The sequence below is a fragment of the Danio rerio genome, chromosome 8 (genome assembly GCF_049306965.1).
Source record: "Danio rerio strain Tuebingen ecotype United States chromosome 8, GRCz12tu, whole genome shotgun sequence".
Taxonomy (NCBI): domain Eukaryota; kingdom Metazoa; phylum Chordata; class Actinopteri; order Cypriniformes; family Danionidae; genus Danio; species Danio rerio.
The window spans coordinates 59,423,857-59,442,245 of NC_133183.1; the positions used below are offsets into that span (position 1 = coordinate 59,423,857).

At 34.7% G+C, this 18,389-nt stretch overlaps 1 protein-coding gene across 6 annotated transcripts in view; it reads right to left on the reverse strand.

Annotated features, from left to right (window-relative positions):
- frmd3 (FERM domain containing 3) overlaps positions 1-18,389 on the reverse strand; it is an 85,626-nt gene that overhangs the window by 33,154 nt on the left and 34,083 nt on the right. For all 6 annotated transcript variants that reach the window (XR_012384795.1, XM_073911218.1, XM_009304291.5 and 3 more), the window contains exons 5-9: positions 16,697-16,794; positions 16,298-16,421; positions 11,590-11,677; positions 11,362-11,450; positions 8,846-8,909 (exon numbers count right to left, since the gene is read on the reverse strand). Coding sequence is in view for 5 of the 6 variants with exons in the window: in XM_073911218.1 (XP_073767319.1) it covers positions 8,846-8,909; positions 11,362-11,450; positions 11,590-11,677; positions 16,298-16,421; positions 16,697-16,794 (463 nt within the window). In the remaining variant the exon portion in view is untranslated. The remainder of the gene's footprint in view (positions 1-8,845; positions 8,910-11,361; positions 11,451-11,589; positions 11,678-16,297; positions 16,422-16,696; positions 16,795-18,389) is intronic.

Consider the following 18,389-nt stretch of genomic DNA (forward strand, 5'->3'; position numbering starts at 1 on the left):
GACTATAGTCTGTATTTTATCACCACTCCAATGCTGTGATTACCAATCAGGAGGCCATAAAGTGCTTTACAATGACAATTACGTGTTAGATTAATCTTCATGCATGAGAGGACAGAAGCTGCATCAGTGCTGTAATGAAAGTACATGCTATTGGTTTTCTGCTGAGTCGATATGGATTGGATTTCCAGCTCTTTCTCTTGACGACAGGGAGCTAAATGTGCTGAACTCCCAACCGGACTACAGTGAGGGAAATAAGTATTGAACACGTCATGTTTTTTCCTGGGAATAACTCGAAAGGAGCTGTTGAGATGGAATTAAAGCAGATTTAGGTAAAAATCCAAACAATGCAAACATAAAAATAAAACAAAACCAAAATAATAAAGGTTACGTGTATCAACAATGGAATGACACAAGGAGAAAGTGCTGAACTACTGAAATGTATTATAAAGGCTTTTTTGGTGATGGCCGCTTAAAGACGCCTCTCATATGGAGAATGAAGTCGCATGCACTGCTCAGATGGGATTTTTTCACAGACTGTAAAAATCTTGATGCTTCCGTGGGTCTTGTCTACCAAATCTGATCTTTATTTTGTGTTTTCTATTGGATTCGAGTCAGGTGATTGGCTGGGCCAATCTACAGCTTGATTTTCTTTCTCCGAAAGCATTTTAGCGTGCTTTTACATCTGTAGTTCGCTTCATTTGGTCCGGACCAAGGGCAATAAATGATACATTGTTGCATCTTCTGCCGTCTTTGGGTCGTTTTCACACCACACTGCTGGCTTTGGTCTGAACCAGTTGAAACGAACCAAAATGCAGTCATCTGACAAAATCCACATCTCTCATTGGCCAGATGTTGTTGAACATATTTCCTAAACTGCTTATTGATTGGTCAGAATTCACGTGCGGGAAAATGCCAATAAACTACCGCAGGTAAACAAAACCTTTTACTCTGGAGCGACGACTGCGCTGGCTGATTGTATCCCTGCTTTAGACAAACTATACATTTGGAGAATGAAGCGCGGCCGCGGCTGGAAAACAGTGTTTAATGCATTGCTCATCACTTCAGGAGGAGCCGTGAATTAATTTAGCTAAACTGCGACATGGTCATCCTGCGGAAATATTACCAACGATCCATCAGGTACTGTTTTCCCCTCTCTCTCTCTCTGTTGGTAAAGCGCTGTCAACAAATATTTTTCCTCCATATCCCATAATGCACAGCGCATTGGCCTACGGCAGCTGAATTAGTCCAAAAGGTGCAGTACTTTTTGCGGTTGGACCTGTTTTAGTACGGTTCATATTCTCACCACAAGCGAACCGCTCCAGGGTTCGTTTGAAAGCGTACCGAGACCACCTCTTCAAGCAGGTCTCGGTACGCTTATTTGGTACGCTTTTGGTGCGCACTTGAGTACGATTGCTGCATTCACACCTGCCCAAACGAACCGCACCAAAAGGGGAAACGAACTCTAGTGCGATTCAATCGTACTAAATAAGGCAGGTGTGAAAGCACACTTAGAGTTTCCTTGGCTGTGTTTTGGATCATTGTCTTGCTGAAATGTCCACCCTAGTTGCATCTTCATCCTCCTGCCACTGTAGACATTAGACTAAAGCAGCTAATATTCATTTACATTGATGAAGGGCAGAATAACTACTGAGAGATTTCAGCTGCTGTCTGGGATATCCCTAACTTTCTAAACTTTCCTTCCTTCATGTGTTCAATACTTTTACCTCGTGTTGTTTCATTTTATTACACGGAATCTGCACGTGCAGAAATCAGCAGATATCCGCAGATTTTTAGTCCATCACTGAGTCTATTTACTTGTATAAATGTGTCATTTCACTAATATTATTGTGATATATTAATACTAATATTAAAATGTTCATACGATTTATTTACAATACCGTCTTTAAAGTAATATTTCTGTCTTTCGGTAGATATATTATATATGAGAGACTTGATTTGTTTACCAAATAAGTGGATCTAATTGGATTTGCATTTGAAACATTAAATAAGAGGTAAAAAGGCATTATTTTCCATAATACATTCACGTCATATAAAAAAATTATTAATATTTCATATTTTAAGCTTTTCGTTATGATTCTCCTAAAATCATTCTGCAGAAATTTGCCGATTTTTAATAAAATTCTCCACAGAAATAGCAAAAAATGTCCGCAGATTCTACACATAACTTAATATGTAAACTAACTAATTTAGTTTTCTTTGCATGATCGCTACCATCATCTGCAGAAAATTTCACTCATTAGCACCTTTAGAAATAGGCTTTCTGTGAAAAATGATGACGTCTTTAATACTCATTTCCCCGACTATATATGACAACTTGAGCCCAGTAAATATACGTCCTGGATTATAAACCAAGAACTGAAGCGGAGGTGAATATGTAAGTGTTAGATCAATGTGACGGAGACATATATGAGGTCTGATAAAGTGAAGTGTCAGGAGAATGAGCTCCATTAACCCCTCGCATATGCTGTAATCTCAGACGACGATCAATAGATGGGGGTACTAAACGGAACAGCCGATCTGGGGCAGAAATCGATACAAACCACTTCCAGGGCGTTTAGCATCAAACTGCTGGCCCTGCGATTCACTGCTGATGCTCACACTGAGATTAAAGTCACAGCGCGCAAAATAAAGTATCATGTCGAAGAGCTTTACCAGTCTGTGCCAACAGAGATCTCAATCTGACAGGCAACAACTCATGCGGTGTTAGTGTGAATATCCTGCAATAAACTAACTGTGATTATAAACTGCAGGATACAATGTTTCCCTTAGAGACCTGTTGCATGTAGCTGGTTTTAGCGTTTTTTTCCAAGGGAACTTTGTGTTTAGTTCAGGTTTTCAGGCTTTATTGGGATTGCAAACCAACATTAGACCATTCAGTAAACTGACAAATAAACAGATATTGTGACATCTGCTTTTATCTGCACGTAAATAAAATTAGCTTAAATGCCTAAAAAATGCATACCCAAAGTAAATTGCATGCTATTTTTGAACCATTTTTTAAATATGCATGGTTTTGGTTTTAGGTTTATTCCTTAATAGTCAGAATCACTGTAAATATTATTGGTATTGAGTAATTAAACTGAAGACACACTGAAAAAAAAAAAAAAAAAAACACCTTAAGGTTTTATCTTGATTAATGTCTGCAGAAGTCTATAATTAAGAGGTATTAGTTTGAAAAGACAATTGGATCAAAGCTTAAAGACTCACAAATCCCAATTTTCTATTTTGATAACAGTACCTTAGAAAATTAGTGTTTTATACATGTTTATCCAAATGAATGTATGGGCGCTCCCCAAAAAGGTCACTTGGAGAATCCAAATTACCCTTTTAGGCCATTGACACATAAAAGGCTGTAACTTTTAAATGCTTTATTGTACAGTCATATTTTTGGGCTCTAATTAAAGGCTACACTTAGAGATATTCTATCCCTTATCCATATTCACTGTCAATACTTGCTGACTAATTGAAGGAAAATTGAATAACTTAAACTCACTATACAGTATATACACATACTGTATGTCTACATGTATAAACAAAAATTGCACATACATATATATATATATATATATATATATATATATATATATATATATATATATATATATATATATATATATATATATATATATATATATATATATATATCACTGTAAATATTATTGGTATATATATATATATATATATGTATATATATATATATATATATATATATATATATATATATATATATATATATATATATATATATATATATATATATATATATATATATATATATATATATATATCACTGTAAATATTATTGGTATATATATATATATATATATATATATATATATATATATATATATATATATATATATATATATATATATATATATATATATATAAATATATCACTGTAAATATTATTGGTATATATATATATATATATATATATATATATATATATATATATATATACACACACACATATATATATATATATATATATATATATATATATATATATATATATATATATATATATATATATATATAAATATGTATATATATATATATATATATATATATATATATATGTGTGTGTGTATATATGCAATTTTTGTTTATACATGTAGACATACAGTATGTGTATATGTGTGTATACATATATATATACATACATATATATATATATAGGGCTCAACATATAGTGTTTTGATCTATTGACCGTCAAAGCGAGGGCGGGACCAGTTCCCAAGCTATGCGCTCCTTGGATGTTGACGCCTATTGACACATCTTAGAAGCAACTATTGGTTCAAATGATACATCAATCAAAAGGGCAAAGGTCAGCGGCCATTTTCCTTTCAAAATAGTAGCATTGTTAACATCTAAAAAGACACTAAACAACCGAACACATCAAAGATTTGATTGCTCTGGTGACTAGTTTGAAATGATAGCGATAGTGATAGTCTAGTTCACTAGAGTTAAGCTGGTTGGCAGGTAGCCCAGGTTCACATAGTCTAGTTCACTAGAGTTAAGCTGGTTGGCAAATCAGTCCAAGCTCACATAGTCTAGTACACTAGAGTTAAGTTGTTAAGTTGTTGATTTCTTTCTTTTCTTCTTTCCAATTTTATCGAGTTCTTTGCATATGTAATTTATAGACAAAATATGTAAAATTGCAAATCTGCTTTTAAATATATTTATCTTCATTAAAATGTATTTGACCAAAAAAAAAGCACTACCTTAGTGACAACTCCTGTACCTTTATTCCTGATAGTGTAGAAACTGGATCTCAGGTATAGTGGATAGAATAGGGAGTTTAGTGAGTAGGGACAATGACTAAAGAGGACCTTTCATGCATTTGAGCAATTTAAAATAATGTGATATGAGGTTTCACAACTGTTATGAATGTTGAAATGCCAGAGAGTGAGCAATATTACAGATATCAGTGTGTTAAGATCTGAGAAGCAGAACAGGTCAGCCATTGCTCAACCTCTGAGGATCATGAACAGTCTGCTCTCCAACACTTCTGAGCAGAACTGTGTATATCACAGACAGATGTGTGCTTGTGGGTGAAACACAGTCACATGTCCAGATTAAGTAAACACACACACACACACACTCTCACATATACTGCTCAAGTGTGTGTGAACATGCAGAAAGGAACAGACACACAGTGGTTCTCCCTGTTCACACATACAATATCAATGCAGAAGGTCTCAGGCTTGCATGGGTGCTGGAGACCCAGACAGGCGATGATGTGCACAGAATTCAACAATCACAGGTTCAGACATCCAACAACACTTTAGTTTCATACCCACCATACAATTTGCATAACTTTAGAAGCAACCTGACAGACATTTAATGCTTTTAAACCAGTGGGCCTCAAGCTTTTTGACTTTAAGCTGTTTGTAGAATAAGTTTGTGATTTCTTGAAAAAATAATTATGGAATGGAATGGAATAATTGTCAGGTATTCTAAGACTCTCTCTACAAAAACTTTTTCTCAAGTTGTTTAGGCTGATTTTTATACCTATTTTGCAGTTTAATACTTTATTTTAAATGATAAAAAAAAAAAACTCACAAAGCTCAAGACCCCCGTTTGGGAACTATTATTTTAATTTTTAAAACTCTGTTATTTTATTATTACAGTATTCATCTTAATACAGTAATCATACAGTATTAATAAGGTTTTAAATACAATGTAATGTGTAATACAAATATTTATTGCATATGTTTGAACAACATTTTAAATTAAATTAAATTAAATTAAATTAAATTAAATTAAATTAAATTAAATTTAATTTAATTTAATTTAATTTAATTTAATTTAATTAAGTGCCTTATTTATCAGGGGTCGCCACAGCATAATGAACCGCCTTTATTTTGTTTTATTTTGTTTTATTTTAATAAGTAATACAAATATTTATTGCATATGTTTCAACAATACTTTAATTAAATAAATTATTAATTTTCCTTCGACTTAGTCGGCTTTTTCATTTTATTTATTTATTTTTTAATATGTAATGCAAATATTTATTGCATATGTTTCAACAATACTTTAAATTAAAGTGCATTAAAGAATTTTATTTTATTTTATTTATTTTCTTTTCTTTGACTAAGTCCTTTATTTCTCAGGGGTTACCTGAGAAAAAAAAATAAATAAATAAATAAATAAAAAAATACAAAAAAATAAAATACAAATAAATAAATAAATAAATACATGCATAAATAAAATAAAATAAAATAAAATAAAATAAAATAAAAGTGGTTCATTCTACTGTGGCAACCCCTAAGAAATAAGCGACTAAGCCGAAGGAAAATGAATGAATGAATAAAAAACAAAAAACAAAATAAAATATCATTTAGGTTATTTATTAAATTTTATTAAATTACATTACATTTAATTATAGTGTAATAAAGAGTAGGAGTGATAAATACATTAAGAAATATTATATCATATTAATGTATACAAGACAACAGCATGTGAAAAACATTTTAATAAAAAAATATCCACTGAAATACATAATAATTTTGATGTTTTTGTAAATATGCAGTGCTAACAGATAATGTTGATCATGGAGATGTTATGAATACTCTATGGTGGGCACTACAATTAAAGTATTATTAACACCAGGACAGATGTGTGGGTGAGGAGCTGTACTGGAAGTCTGGAATAATAATCAATTGCCATGATGTATGTTTACTCACCATCAATGGAAAAGAGCACACAAAGAAAAGAAGACAGAAGCACATGTAAAAGAAGATTTAAAGCGTGACACACGAACAGAATGACAGGAAGAGGAAGCTGAAAAAAAGGCTTGTTCACACCAAGAATGACAATACAATATTTAAAAATCACATTAAATGATATGAGAAAAGCATTACAGAGTGTTGCAAACGTAACTTTTGTATCAACAAGAAGCTAAAGTTCCTATTTTTAAGTATTATAATGACTTATCCTAGAAATCCTAGAACCGACGCTGTCTGTCAGAGTTATTTCCGCAGACTAAAATGTTTTTATGCTCTAATTTTTCCAATTGAAGTGAACATTCTTTACATCTCTACTATCAGACATCTATGTGAAATATGCTGTTTGAAATATGTGGGAAATTCTTCATCTGTAGAAATATGTAAATGAATCTTCCGATATTTACTCTCATAGAAAGAAGAATCGGGACACGTGAATGTTATTAAACATATGTATATACAGAACAATGTGAATGAGATTACCAAAGAATGCAAATAAATGTAATATAAAATACAGTGCTACGCATAAATGAGTACTGATCTCTTTTTTTAAATTAGTATACATTCACCGGCCACTTTATTAGGTACACCTGTCCAACTGTTTGTTTACGCAGTTTTTTTAATCAGCCAATCACAAGGCAGCAACTTAATGCATTTAGGCATGAAGACATTGTCAAGACGATCTGCTGCAGATCAAACCGAGCATCAGAATGGGGAAGAAAGGTGATTTAAGTGGCTTTGAACGTGACATGGTTTTTGGTACCAGACGGGCTGGTCTGAGTATTTCAGAAACTGTTGATCTACTGGAATTTTCACGCACAACCATCTCTAGGGTTTACAGAGAATGGTCCGAAAAAGAAAAAATATCCAGTGAGCGGCAGTTCTGTGGGCGCGAATGTCTTGTTGATGCCAGAGGTCAGAGGAGAATGGCCAGACTGAATCCAGCTGATAGAAAGGCAACAGTAACTCAAATAACCACGTGTTACAACCAAGGTATGCAGAAGAAGCTGGATGGGCTACAGCAGCAGAAGACCACACCACATGTCTCTCCTGTTCACACAGGCTCATAAAAATTGGACAATAGAAGATTGGAAAAACATTTCCTGGTCTGATTATTGTAAAGCATCCTACAGAAATGCACTCACTGGCCACTTTATTAGGTACACCTTAATAGTATCAGGTTGAACCCCCTTTTGCCTTCAGAACTGCTTTAATCTACCGTGGCATAGATTCAATAAGGTATTGAAATATTCTTTGGAGATTTTGCTTTATATTGACATTATAGCATCACACAGTTGCTGCAGATTTGTCTCCTGTTCCACCACAGTTCAAAGGTGGTCTATTGGATTGAGCTCTGGTGACTGTGGAGGCCATTTGAGGACAGTAAACTCATTTTCATGTTCAAGAAACCAATCTGAGATTATTCACACTTTAGCCATCAGTAGATGGGTACACTGTGGTCAAATTCTGACCCTACCATCCGAATGTTTTCTGTATTTCTGAAATACAAAGACCAGCCCGTCGGAAACCAACAACCATGTCAAGTTCAAAGTCACTTAAATCACCTTTCTTCTCCATTCTGATGCTCAGTTTGAACTGCAGCAGATCTTCTTGATCATGTCATCATGTCTAAATGCATTGAGTTGCTGCCATGTGACTGGCTGATAAGAAATTTGCGTTAACGAGCAGTAGAACAGGTGTACCTAATAAAGTGGCCGGTGAGTGTATATTGATTTTATTCATTGTGAAACAGATAAAAACATAAATTTTCAAAATGAGGCATGCACATTTATGCTGAGCACTGGATTGCTAAAAAAATGGGTTTCACGCAATTCATTTTGTGTGAAGGAATTAAGTTAAACGACTTGTTTTTACAAATTAAAGTTGATTGAACGTAAAACAATTAAGTTGTCAAAAAAAAAACTCAAGAAGTGTGTTGTTTCAACTTATTTTAAATAAGTAGTTTGAACAAACAGCAAACATCTTTTTTTTTGAGTAACTTTACAAAATTAGAATGATTTTAAGTCGAGTTATAAATGCGTAAAAATGGCTGAGATTTGTCCAAATAAAGGCAGTGTATATCTACCTACCTCTCTCTGTACTCCAATCACATAGAAGGTTTTTCCTTCAAACTTGAATTTGCTGACATCTGCCCTGCAAGAGTGAGACATCGCGAGTCAAATATTAGTATTCAAGCTTTCCTTGTGAAACTGTCTTCATGAGCAGTGATATGAGAGAGGAAAAACTCTTCAGACGTCTGGCCTTGTGTTCATTCATCTGCTTGTTGACTGTGGGCCGCTGTTAACAACTGCACAAAAGCTCAAGTCACAGATCAGACGCTCGGAGATCTGCTGATGAAAACTGCATCTGATCGACTGGCCTTACATAACAGCTGTGATTCACAGCTTTAAACGGTCCGCCAAGAAACAGGTTTGTTTACAAGCTCACAGACTGATTTACAGCTAAAACAGATTCTAGTCGCACTTGCACGGCTCGTGCCATCCAGCCTTGTCTCTAGAGTTATGCCTGATTTGTTTATAGTAGGGCCGTGCAATAGACAGTAGTGTGAAAAAGTGTTTGCCCCCTTACTGAATTTGTTTTGCATGTTTGTCTCACTTTAATGTTTCAAATCGTCAAAGAAATTTAAATATTAGTCAAAAAAAGTGAACACATCATGCTGTTTTGAAATGAAGATTTCTATTATCAAGGCAAAACAACACAGCCCAGTGTGAAAAAGTGTTTGCCTCTTAAAACATTTCTCTAGCCACACCCAGGTTTAATTACCGCCAAACCTGTCAATCAAAAACAAAAATCACTTAAACAAAACCTGTCTGACAAAGTGAAGTAGACCAAAAGATCCTCAAAAGCTAGACCTCATGCCAGGAGCCAAAGAAATTCAAAAACAAAAGAAAGAAAATAATTAAGATCTACCAGTCTGGAAAAGGTTATGAAGCCGTTTCTTAAGCTTTGGGACTGCAGTGAACCACAGTGAGAGCTATAATCTACAAATGGAAAAAACATGGAACAGTGGAGAACCATCCCATGAGTGGCAGACCGACCAAAACTAGCCCAAAACCACAGCAACAGCTCATCCAAGAGGTAACAAAAGACCCACAACAACATCCAAAAAACTGCAGGCCTCACTTAGTTAAAGCAAGTGTTCATGACTTCACCATAAGAGAGAGACTGGGCAAAAATAGTTTCAAAAAATGTTTTTTGAAAATATTTTGACGACCCCAATGTTAAACTTTTTTGAAGGGGTGCGTCCCATTTTGTGTGGCGTAAAAGTAACACCGCATTTCAGAAAAAAGATCCTCGTACAAAGAGTAAACTATGGTGTTGGTAGTGTGATGGTTTGGGGCTGTTTTGCTGCTTCAGGGCCTGAGAGACTTGCTATGATAAATGTAACTATCAATTCTGCTGTTTACCAAAATATAATCTGATAGTGACCTCGAGCAGAAGCAAACTGGTTGAACAATGATCCAAAAGCATGCCAGCAAGTTCACTTCTGAATTGCAGAATAAAAACAAAATAAGGACATTGGAGTGGTGTAGTCCAAGTCCTGACCTGAATCCAATTGAGTTGCCGTAGCATGCCTAATTGTTTAACTTCTTACATTCTAAAACTGCATGATGTGTTTACTTCAGGGTTTCTGCAGGTTTCACCGAGTTAAATGTAAGACTTTTTAAGACATTTTTAAGACCATTATGAATGGACTTCTTTTAGACTCATAAAGGGCTGAAGACTAAGACATTTTTTAATGGTCCAGATGGAAAAGATTTTTATTTGCACTCTTAAAAAAATACAATTTAATACATTTAATAATACAATAATACATTAATATAAAAAAATATTGTAAATTTAATTTTCTATCAAAATATTTTAAATATGGCATAAAAACAAGCAAGTTCTAGTTGTATCTATACACCTTTTTTAAACAACATAGTAACTTTAAAATAAAATAAAAATGAACAAATGAATTAAAAGTTTTAAAAACTATAATAAACTAAATGTATGCACAAAAAATCAGTCCAGATCAGTGTCCTCAGCAGTAAATACATGGAGAACTTCTAAACGAATGTTATTGTAAGGAAAACTATTAAACCATTATGATAAATAAAGTTAAAAGTTCCCTTTTTAAATGAAAAGTTTACAGTTTTATTGAGATGATTGTTTATGATTATATGGGTTTTGACCAGATTAGGTGGCAATCCATGAACAGGAAAATTAAGACCTGTTTTAAGACCTACAACACAATATTTCAGTGAATTTAACACTTTTTAAGGCCTGAAATTTGGATTTTGAGATTTAAGACTTTTTAAGACCCTGCAGAAACCCTGTTACTTGTGTTATCTTTGACTGTTTAAATTTGTTTGATGATCAAAACATTAAAGTGTGACAAACATGTAAAAAAATCTAAATAAGTAAGGGGGCAAACACTTTTTCACACTAATGTGTATAAAAATATGTGCATATATTGGCCTGTAAAGCTTCCTTGAAATTATTTAATAAACCCAAACAAAATACACCGAGTAGGATGGGAAATGAGGAAGAATATTTGAAATGAGGAAGAATGAAGTTCAAAGTTTTTTTTTAAATAAGTTACCATTTTAAAAGGTGGATCCTCTTATTTCCTTGGAAAACCACAAACCCTCTTGCAGTGAATCCCAAGAAGGCTGTGGATCCTGTAAAATCCTGAAAAGGATTAATGAAACATGAGTTTTATATTAGTTTAACCTCTGAGAAAAGTAGTATATATAACATAATTAAAATGTATTCAGAAGTTCAACAACTTGTATGAATGGTATGTTTTTTGTCTTCATGGAGTCAGTACCTTGCAGGGGTGTGGATCCACTCCATACGTGTCCAGTGTGTGAGCCCTCTGGAGAAGGTTTAACTCTGCGAGGGAAGGACACTGACCTCTACACAAACAAAACAATGTAACAATTGAAGACCTCTGACTACATAAAGTGATTAATATTCTATACAAATTTAGAAATTACATTTAAACTAAAATTTAAAAACCAATTCGGGCTTGTTTCCAACTGGTATTTCGTTTGGCATAAGTTGTCATTCAAGACACATTTCGGTTTCCATCTGGTATTTACATGATCATATGCGATCAAAGTTACTATAGTTTTGCATTTTATAATGAGCTTTTATTTCAAAACTGTTTTTAAAATGTGCTTAAATTTAAATTTAGCTTTGTTTCATCATTGGTTTTGCTCATTTTTGTTTAGCTTTTATTTTATGAACATATTTATAATTAGTTTTTACTTCTAGTGTCCGCCAAAGTAAAGATTAGTGTTTGCACAGTTTACGATAAAGGGCACCTATGAATAAAATCTTCTTTTGTAAGCTGTTTAGACAGAACGGTGTGCAGGTATAGTGTGTCCACAGTCATATTGGGGTGATATAAACACGATAAACCTCTTTTTATTAATTTTCTGACGTTAAAATAGGATGCAAATTCGTCCCATGTTGAGGCCGACCACAACATGATGTAGGAATGCGTTTTTTCAGCCCGCCGAATTGATTGACAGCTGTGTGTTAACATATCTCCGTAGTAATGTGCACAATCATATCAACAAGACAGGAGTGTGCAAAGCAACCGGGAGATCTGTTCAGCGCTCTGTGATCATCAAATGTGATCAAGAATAAGTTTTACAAGTTTAAAATGTGTTTAAAACAGTGCACGTTTGTAATGAATTACAGTGATTTTACGGTCTTTATCACCTCAGCTGTATGTCAGTACATTTATTAAAGAAGACACTTCATTCCTGATTTGTGGACATTAACATTAACATAACGGGTATTCATACAGCCATGGATATTAACCTGTATCCTTTCACATTTGCTGTGCAAAAACACACGTGTTAAATGCACATGCATGTCCGCTGTGTGTGTGCGCTTGTAATGACACTGTGTGTGACTCATCGTTGCAGAAAGGCTTGAATTAACTTCACAACAAATACATCAAATAATCATTGGTGAAGTCTTACTGTATTTTTTCTCACAAACGTTACAGGAGATCTGCTTCCTTTATGTCTGTCACTGTGCTGTTTATCTGACACAAGGCAACAGGCAACAGGCAACAAATACAGTGTGTTCAAAGTAGTAAATTCTAATTATCTAAAAGGTCTAATAAATAATCTGATGGGTGTTTAGAGCTAAACCTCATAGACACATTCTGGAGACACAAAATACTTATCTTAAAGCTTGAAAAAGGGTAAAATAGGTGCCCTTTAAATCTAAATAAACATTTTCAGCGAACCAATTGTTTGAACAGATACTGAACCCAAAACCACACAAATGCAACTTTGCTAGAAAATATATGATTTATAATTGTAATAGTTTTGTTTTAAAAATAATATATAGTTAAACATGGCTATTTCTTTTTTTTTTTGGCAGACAAAGAAAAAACTGAAACGTTGTTTTAGGTTTATATAGATATTATATTTTTGTATATAAAAATTCCCAGAATGAGTGCTTATAAATTCTGAAAAGATTTTTTGATTAGTATTTTTTTGTTGTTGTTGTTAGTCTCATTTTATTTTAGTTAACGAAAATGTTTTTGAGCGCTACAGTAGTTTTAGGGGAGCTATTATGCAAAAACCCGTTTCATGAGGGGTTTAAACACAGCTGTGTGCCATCAGTCTGTCAATATAACCACCTTCAAATGGTAAAATCGTATTCATTTTATTATCACGCTTCATAAAAACAGTCTGCAGAAAGCATAGGACGTTAGTCTTGTTTTTGAATCTGCCACTATGCTGACACATTTGAAGCTCCGTCCTCTTTTAAATTTAAAGCAACAGGCACCAAAATGACCCAATTACACTGTAAACTACAACAGCGAGCTTTATCAAATGAAATGAGTGTAGTTAACTCAAAATTGACTGAAAGTTAATTCTACTCACTTGAAAGGAGTTTTGAACTCAGTGTTGAAGGTAATGAGTTAATTAAATACCTTATTACTTCCGCTTAAATAGAGTAAGTTCACAGTATTCATATAGATTAGTTTTTAACTCAGATGGTTTGTAGCAATCCGTTTCCTCAAACGGTTTGAGTTGCCTTAACTTATTGGGTTTTACAGTACTCAGTTGGTTTGAGTTCTCTTCATTTATCGCAGGGGTCACCAATCTCAGTCCTGGAGGGCCGGTGTCCCTGCAGGGTTTAGCTCCAACTTGCCTCAACTTACCTGCCTGGATGGATCAAGTATACCTAGTAAGACCTTGATTAGCTTGTTCAGGTGTGTTTGATTAGGGTTGGAGCTAAAATCTGCAGGACACCGGCCCTCCAGGAACAAGTTTGGTGACCACTGATTTATCGGGTTTTACTGTGCTCAAATTGCTTTGTTTACTCGAATGGATTAAGTTCACAGTGCTCATTAGGATTAGCTTAGCATTAGTTGCAATCGGTTTCCTCAAGGTTTCACTTACCGTAACTTTTTGGGTTTTACAATGTAGGATCAAATTCTTAAAGAAGCAGGTTCAAGGAGTTATAAAACACTGTTTGTTTGTTATTTTGAGCTGGAACTTCACATTCACACTCTAGGCCAGGGGTGTGCAAACTCAGTCCTGGAGGGCCAGTGTCCTGCACAGTTTAGCTCCAACATTAATCAAACACACCTGAACAAGCTAATCAGTGTCTTCAAGATTACTAGAAATCTATAAGTAGGTGTGTTTGATTAGAGTTGGAGCTAAACTGTGCAGGACACCGGCCCTCCAGGACCGAGTTTGCCCATTCTTGCTCTAGGCTCATCAGAGTCTTATTTTACTTTTATTACATGACACACATTTTACAACAAAGGGGCATAATAGGTCACCTTTAACATTAAAATTAACTAAAATAACCTTTCCTGTGAACAGCTGCGTTCAGATTTCACCAAGACTAATTTAGTAATAATTCAGGATGCAGACAGAAGGTGGTCTTTTTTGGTTGTTTGAACACATTTGTCTAAATGAGAGTACACATTATTAAAGCAATGTGTTACAAACTCACACAGAGTACTCCCTGTTTATATACTGAAGCATCCTTCAAGGCTGTAATGAAATACTCAGTTTTCCACCAAAGTAACATGGGGTGCTGAAATATAATTAGGTAAACTGGCAGTGGTCGAAGTTACACAGACCAAAACAAAGACAGACATGTTTCTTTAATATCTGCAAACATATTATGGTATTTTTATGCTTTTGAAAAGTCAAAAATGTACATCAAATTTTAAAAAAAAGTGCACTTTTCTTTTCTTTTAGTTTAAATTCAACTTGTTTTATTTAGTTTTATTTATTTCAACTTAGAAAATAAGATTGTAAACATCATAAGGGTGTGATAAAATGGATGGAAGTACGGTGGAGTAAAGGAAGTGTGTTAAACATAACTTCTGGCCACTTCATACAATTTCACTTGATATGGTTATCTTAAATCTTAATACACAAACTGTCAAAAGTCTTGTCGCCTATGCAAGTTTTAGGAACAGCAAATAATAACTTGATTTCTAGTTGATCATTTGGTATCAAGCCATATCAACCTGCAGCCTAAGACCGGTTACTCACTGAAGCTAAGCAGGGCTGAGCCTGGTCAGTACCTGGATGGGAGATCACATGGGAACACCAGGTTGCTGTTGAAAGTTGTGTTAGTGATGCCAGCAGGGGGCGCTCAACCTGTGGTCTGTGTGAGTCCTAATGCCCCAGTAAAAGTGAAGGGGACACTACACTGTCAGTGGGTGCCGTCTTTCGGATGAGACGTTAAACCGAGGTCCTGACTCTCTGTGGTCATTAAAAATCCCATGGCACTTCTCGTGAAAGAGCAGGGGTGTAACGCTGATGTCCTGGCCAAAGTCCCTCTATCGGCCCTTACGATCATGGCCTCCAAATCATCCCCTTCCACTGAATTGTCTCTATCACTGTCTCTCCACTCCACCAATAGCTGGTGTGTGGTGAGCGCACTGGCACCGTTGTCCTGTGGCTGCCGTCGCATCATCCAAGTGGATGCTGCACACTGGTGGGGGTGTGGAGAAACCCCCCCTCATGATTGTAAAGCGCTTTGGGTGTATGGCCATACACAATAAATGCGCTATATAAATACACATTACATTACATCAGAAGTGGCTTATATGAACGGCAAAGGCCACTAGATTATGCTTATTTTATCAAAATAAAATATGATCATGCCTTGATTTTGAATTATTTAATAAGGACAGTAAGGTCTGACTTTGCTAACACAAAAGTCGAAAGCGTTCTTGCAGGACTCCCAGAGCTCAAGAACCTTCGGATTCATCTTCAATGCCTTCATTTTACCCCAGACATGCTCAATAATGTTCATGTCTGGTGACTGGGCTGGCCCAGCGACAAGACTTTGACGACAAGACTTCTGTCAGGTAGTGTATATTTTTTGTGGGTTAATTATTTGCCATAAAAAAAGAAGGAAGTGAGTTCAAGATAAATACCATATTTTTAATCACCACAACACAAAAATTATCATGCAAATAATTTAAAGGCCCCTCATTGGGTCAGCTTAAAAAACTGTGTTTTGTCTCTGACCTCAGCTCGTTCTGGTGGATCTCCATGATCTTGCGCTCCAGCTTGAGGGATTGTTTAGGGAAGAGCTTGAAGTCGCTGATGTAGTCTGCAGGATGCTCTTCGGGGTCATAATCTCCAAGCTCAGCTAAAACACAGATTCACATCTTATAAATGACCATTAATATTCCTGCATATCTAGAACAAGACACTCTCATCGGTTTCTAATCTAAATGAGCTTCATATTCGTCACAATCCCTCTCCTTCACTCTGAGAGCAGGGAAATGTGGAAAGAGGTTTTTGAAATATGACTGTTCATTAGTTTAAAAGCTTCCAGACGAAAGTGTCTCAGGAACACGATGTGACGTGATGAAACGTGTGATTGGTTGTAAAGGGTGTCTGTAGATGAGGTTACAGTCGTACCCTGGACGATGCAGGCTCCGAGATATGCAGCATCAGCGAATGGACACAACAGCCTGCCGTGATACACGTCTCTCTTCAACTGGAGATACAGAAGATACCTGAAAGAGAAAATAGAGAGAAAATTAGAGAGAGAGCAGACTTTAGCCTACTTTTTATGTAAAAAATGTAAAATAATCCACATGATTGCTTTATCAGATGCTACACTGCAAAAAATGCTTTTCTTGCTTAGATTTTTTTGTCTTGTTTTTAGTGCAAATATCTAAAAATTCCTAAATCAAGAAGAATTTTCTAAACAAGCAAAACATATTGCCTTGTTTTGAGAAATATTATGCCAATATTAAGTCAGTTTTTCTTTAAAACAAGCAAAATAATCTGCCAATGGGCTAAGCAAAATAATCTTACGTCATAAGAAAAAAACAAGATTAATTTGCTTACCCCATTGGCAGATTATTTTGGTAAAATTAAATTACTGACCATGTTCCACTAGAATAATAAACACTGATAAACTGTTCACAGAAAGAATGTTTCATTTTGATTTCTGCAGTTTATAGAACGAGACTGTAATGCATTAGCTAGACACGTGTGTCTGCTATTACAGTTTTTTACAATGGCTATGACACTTTTTTCAATACATTTAACAAGTTTGCTAAACTCTTAACACAGCAACACACCTAAAATACACAATTGGCAAAACAGTTAATTTTATGCTCAAAATCACACATTATAAACTAAACCTCTAAACTACTTTTCAAAATACAATAATAAACGAACACACTACACCATGTCTAACAAAACACTGCAAACATGTTTCAAAATGAAATTATTGTTCAAAACACTAACACATGTTCTCTTCCAACATAAACATTCAGTCAATCAGAACATACTGACAATAAAAACACTATCATCAGCTGACATTACAGAAACTGCATTAGTTTATGTGTCAGCTCTGCCTTTATATTTGAAGTCTCGTTGCAGTTTTGTTTCGTTGGGTTAAGTAAATGCATGCATTTTCTTTCGTTTACGGCAAAAATTCTATACAAAACGAAGAAAAAAAATTGCTTTATAAAATTTACAGTTTATGTAAAAAAAATAGAGACACAGAATTTCTGCAGTACATACTTTTTTTGCAGAAGGACATCACTGCAAACAGGAAAAGCACCACAATTATAATAAAATAACAAAGTAATCTTCTATTCTGCCCGGTCTTTTGCCACAAGTTCTCATCCACATTATACTTGATATCTTCTGTGGCCCGGCACGGTAACTGTGGCCCTTTGGTCTATTATGTTTTTCCTACGGCGACATCCCCAGCCTTGTCAACATTGAAAATTTCATGTGGTACTTGATTGGCCTCTAACTTCATGACTCTCTGAAAGTAATTAGACACAGTGTATGCAAATGCTGTACTGTATATGTACTGTATGTACTAATGAACTCCAGGTTTAAAGAGTAGTTTACTGCAAAACACACTGTGTATAGTACAGTAATGACTGTATTGCATAATCTTACATGGACGTATTGGTGACAGAGTTCTTTGATGTTCCTTTCAAAAACCTCAAAAGTCCTCAATTAGAACATATGATCATGTGATTGGAAAAACCAAAACAAGACATGAGTGTGCTTTCTAGATGGGAATCAGCTGTCATATATATATATATATATATATATATATATATATATATATATATGAGAG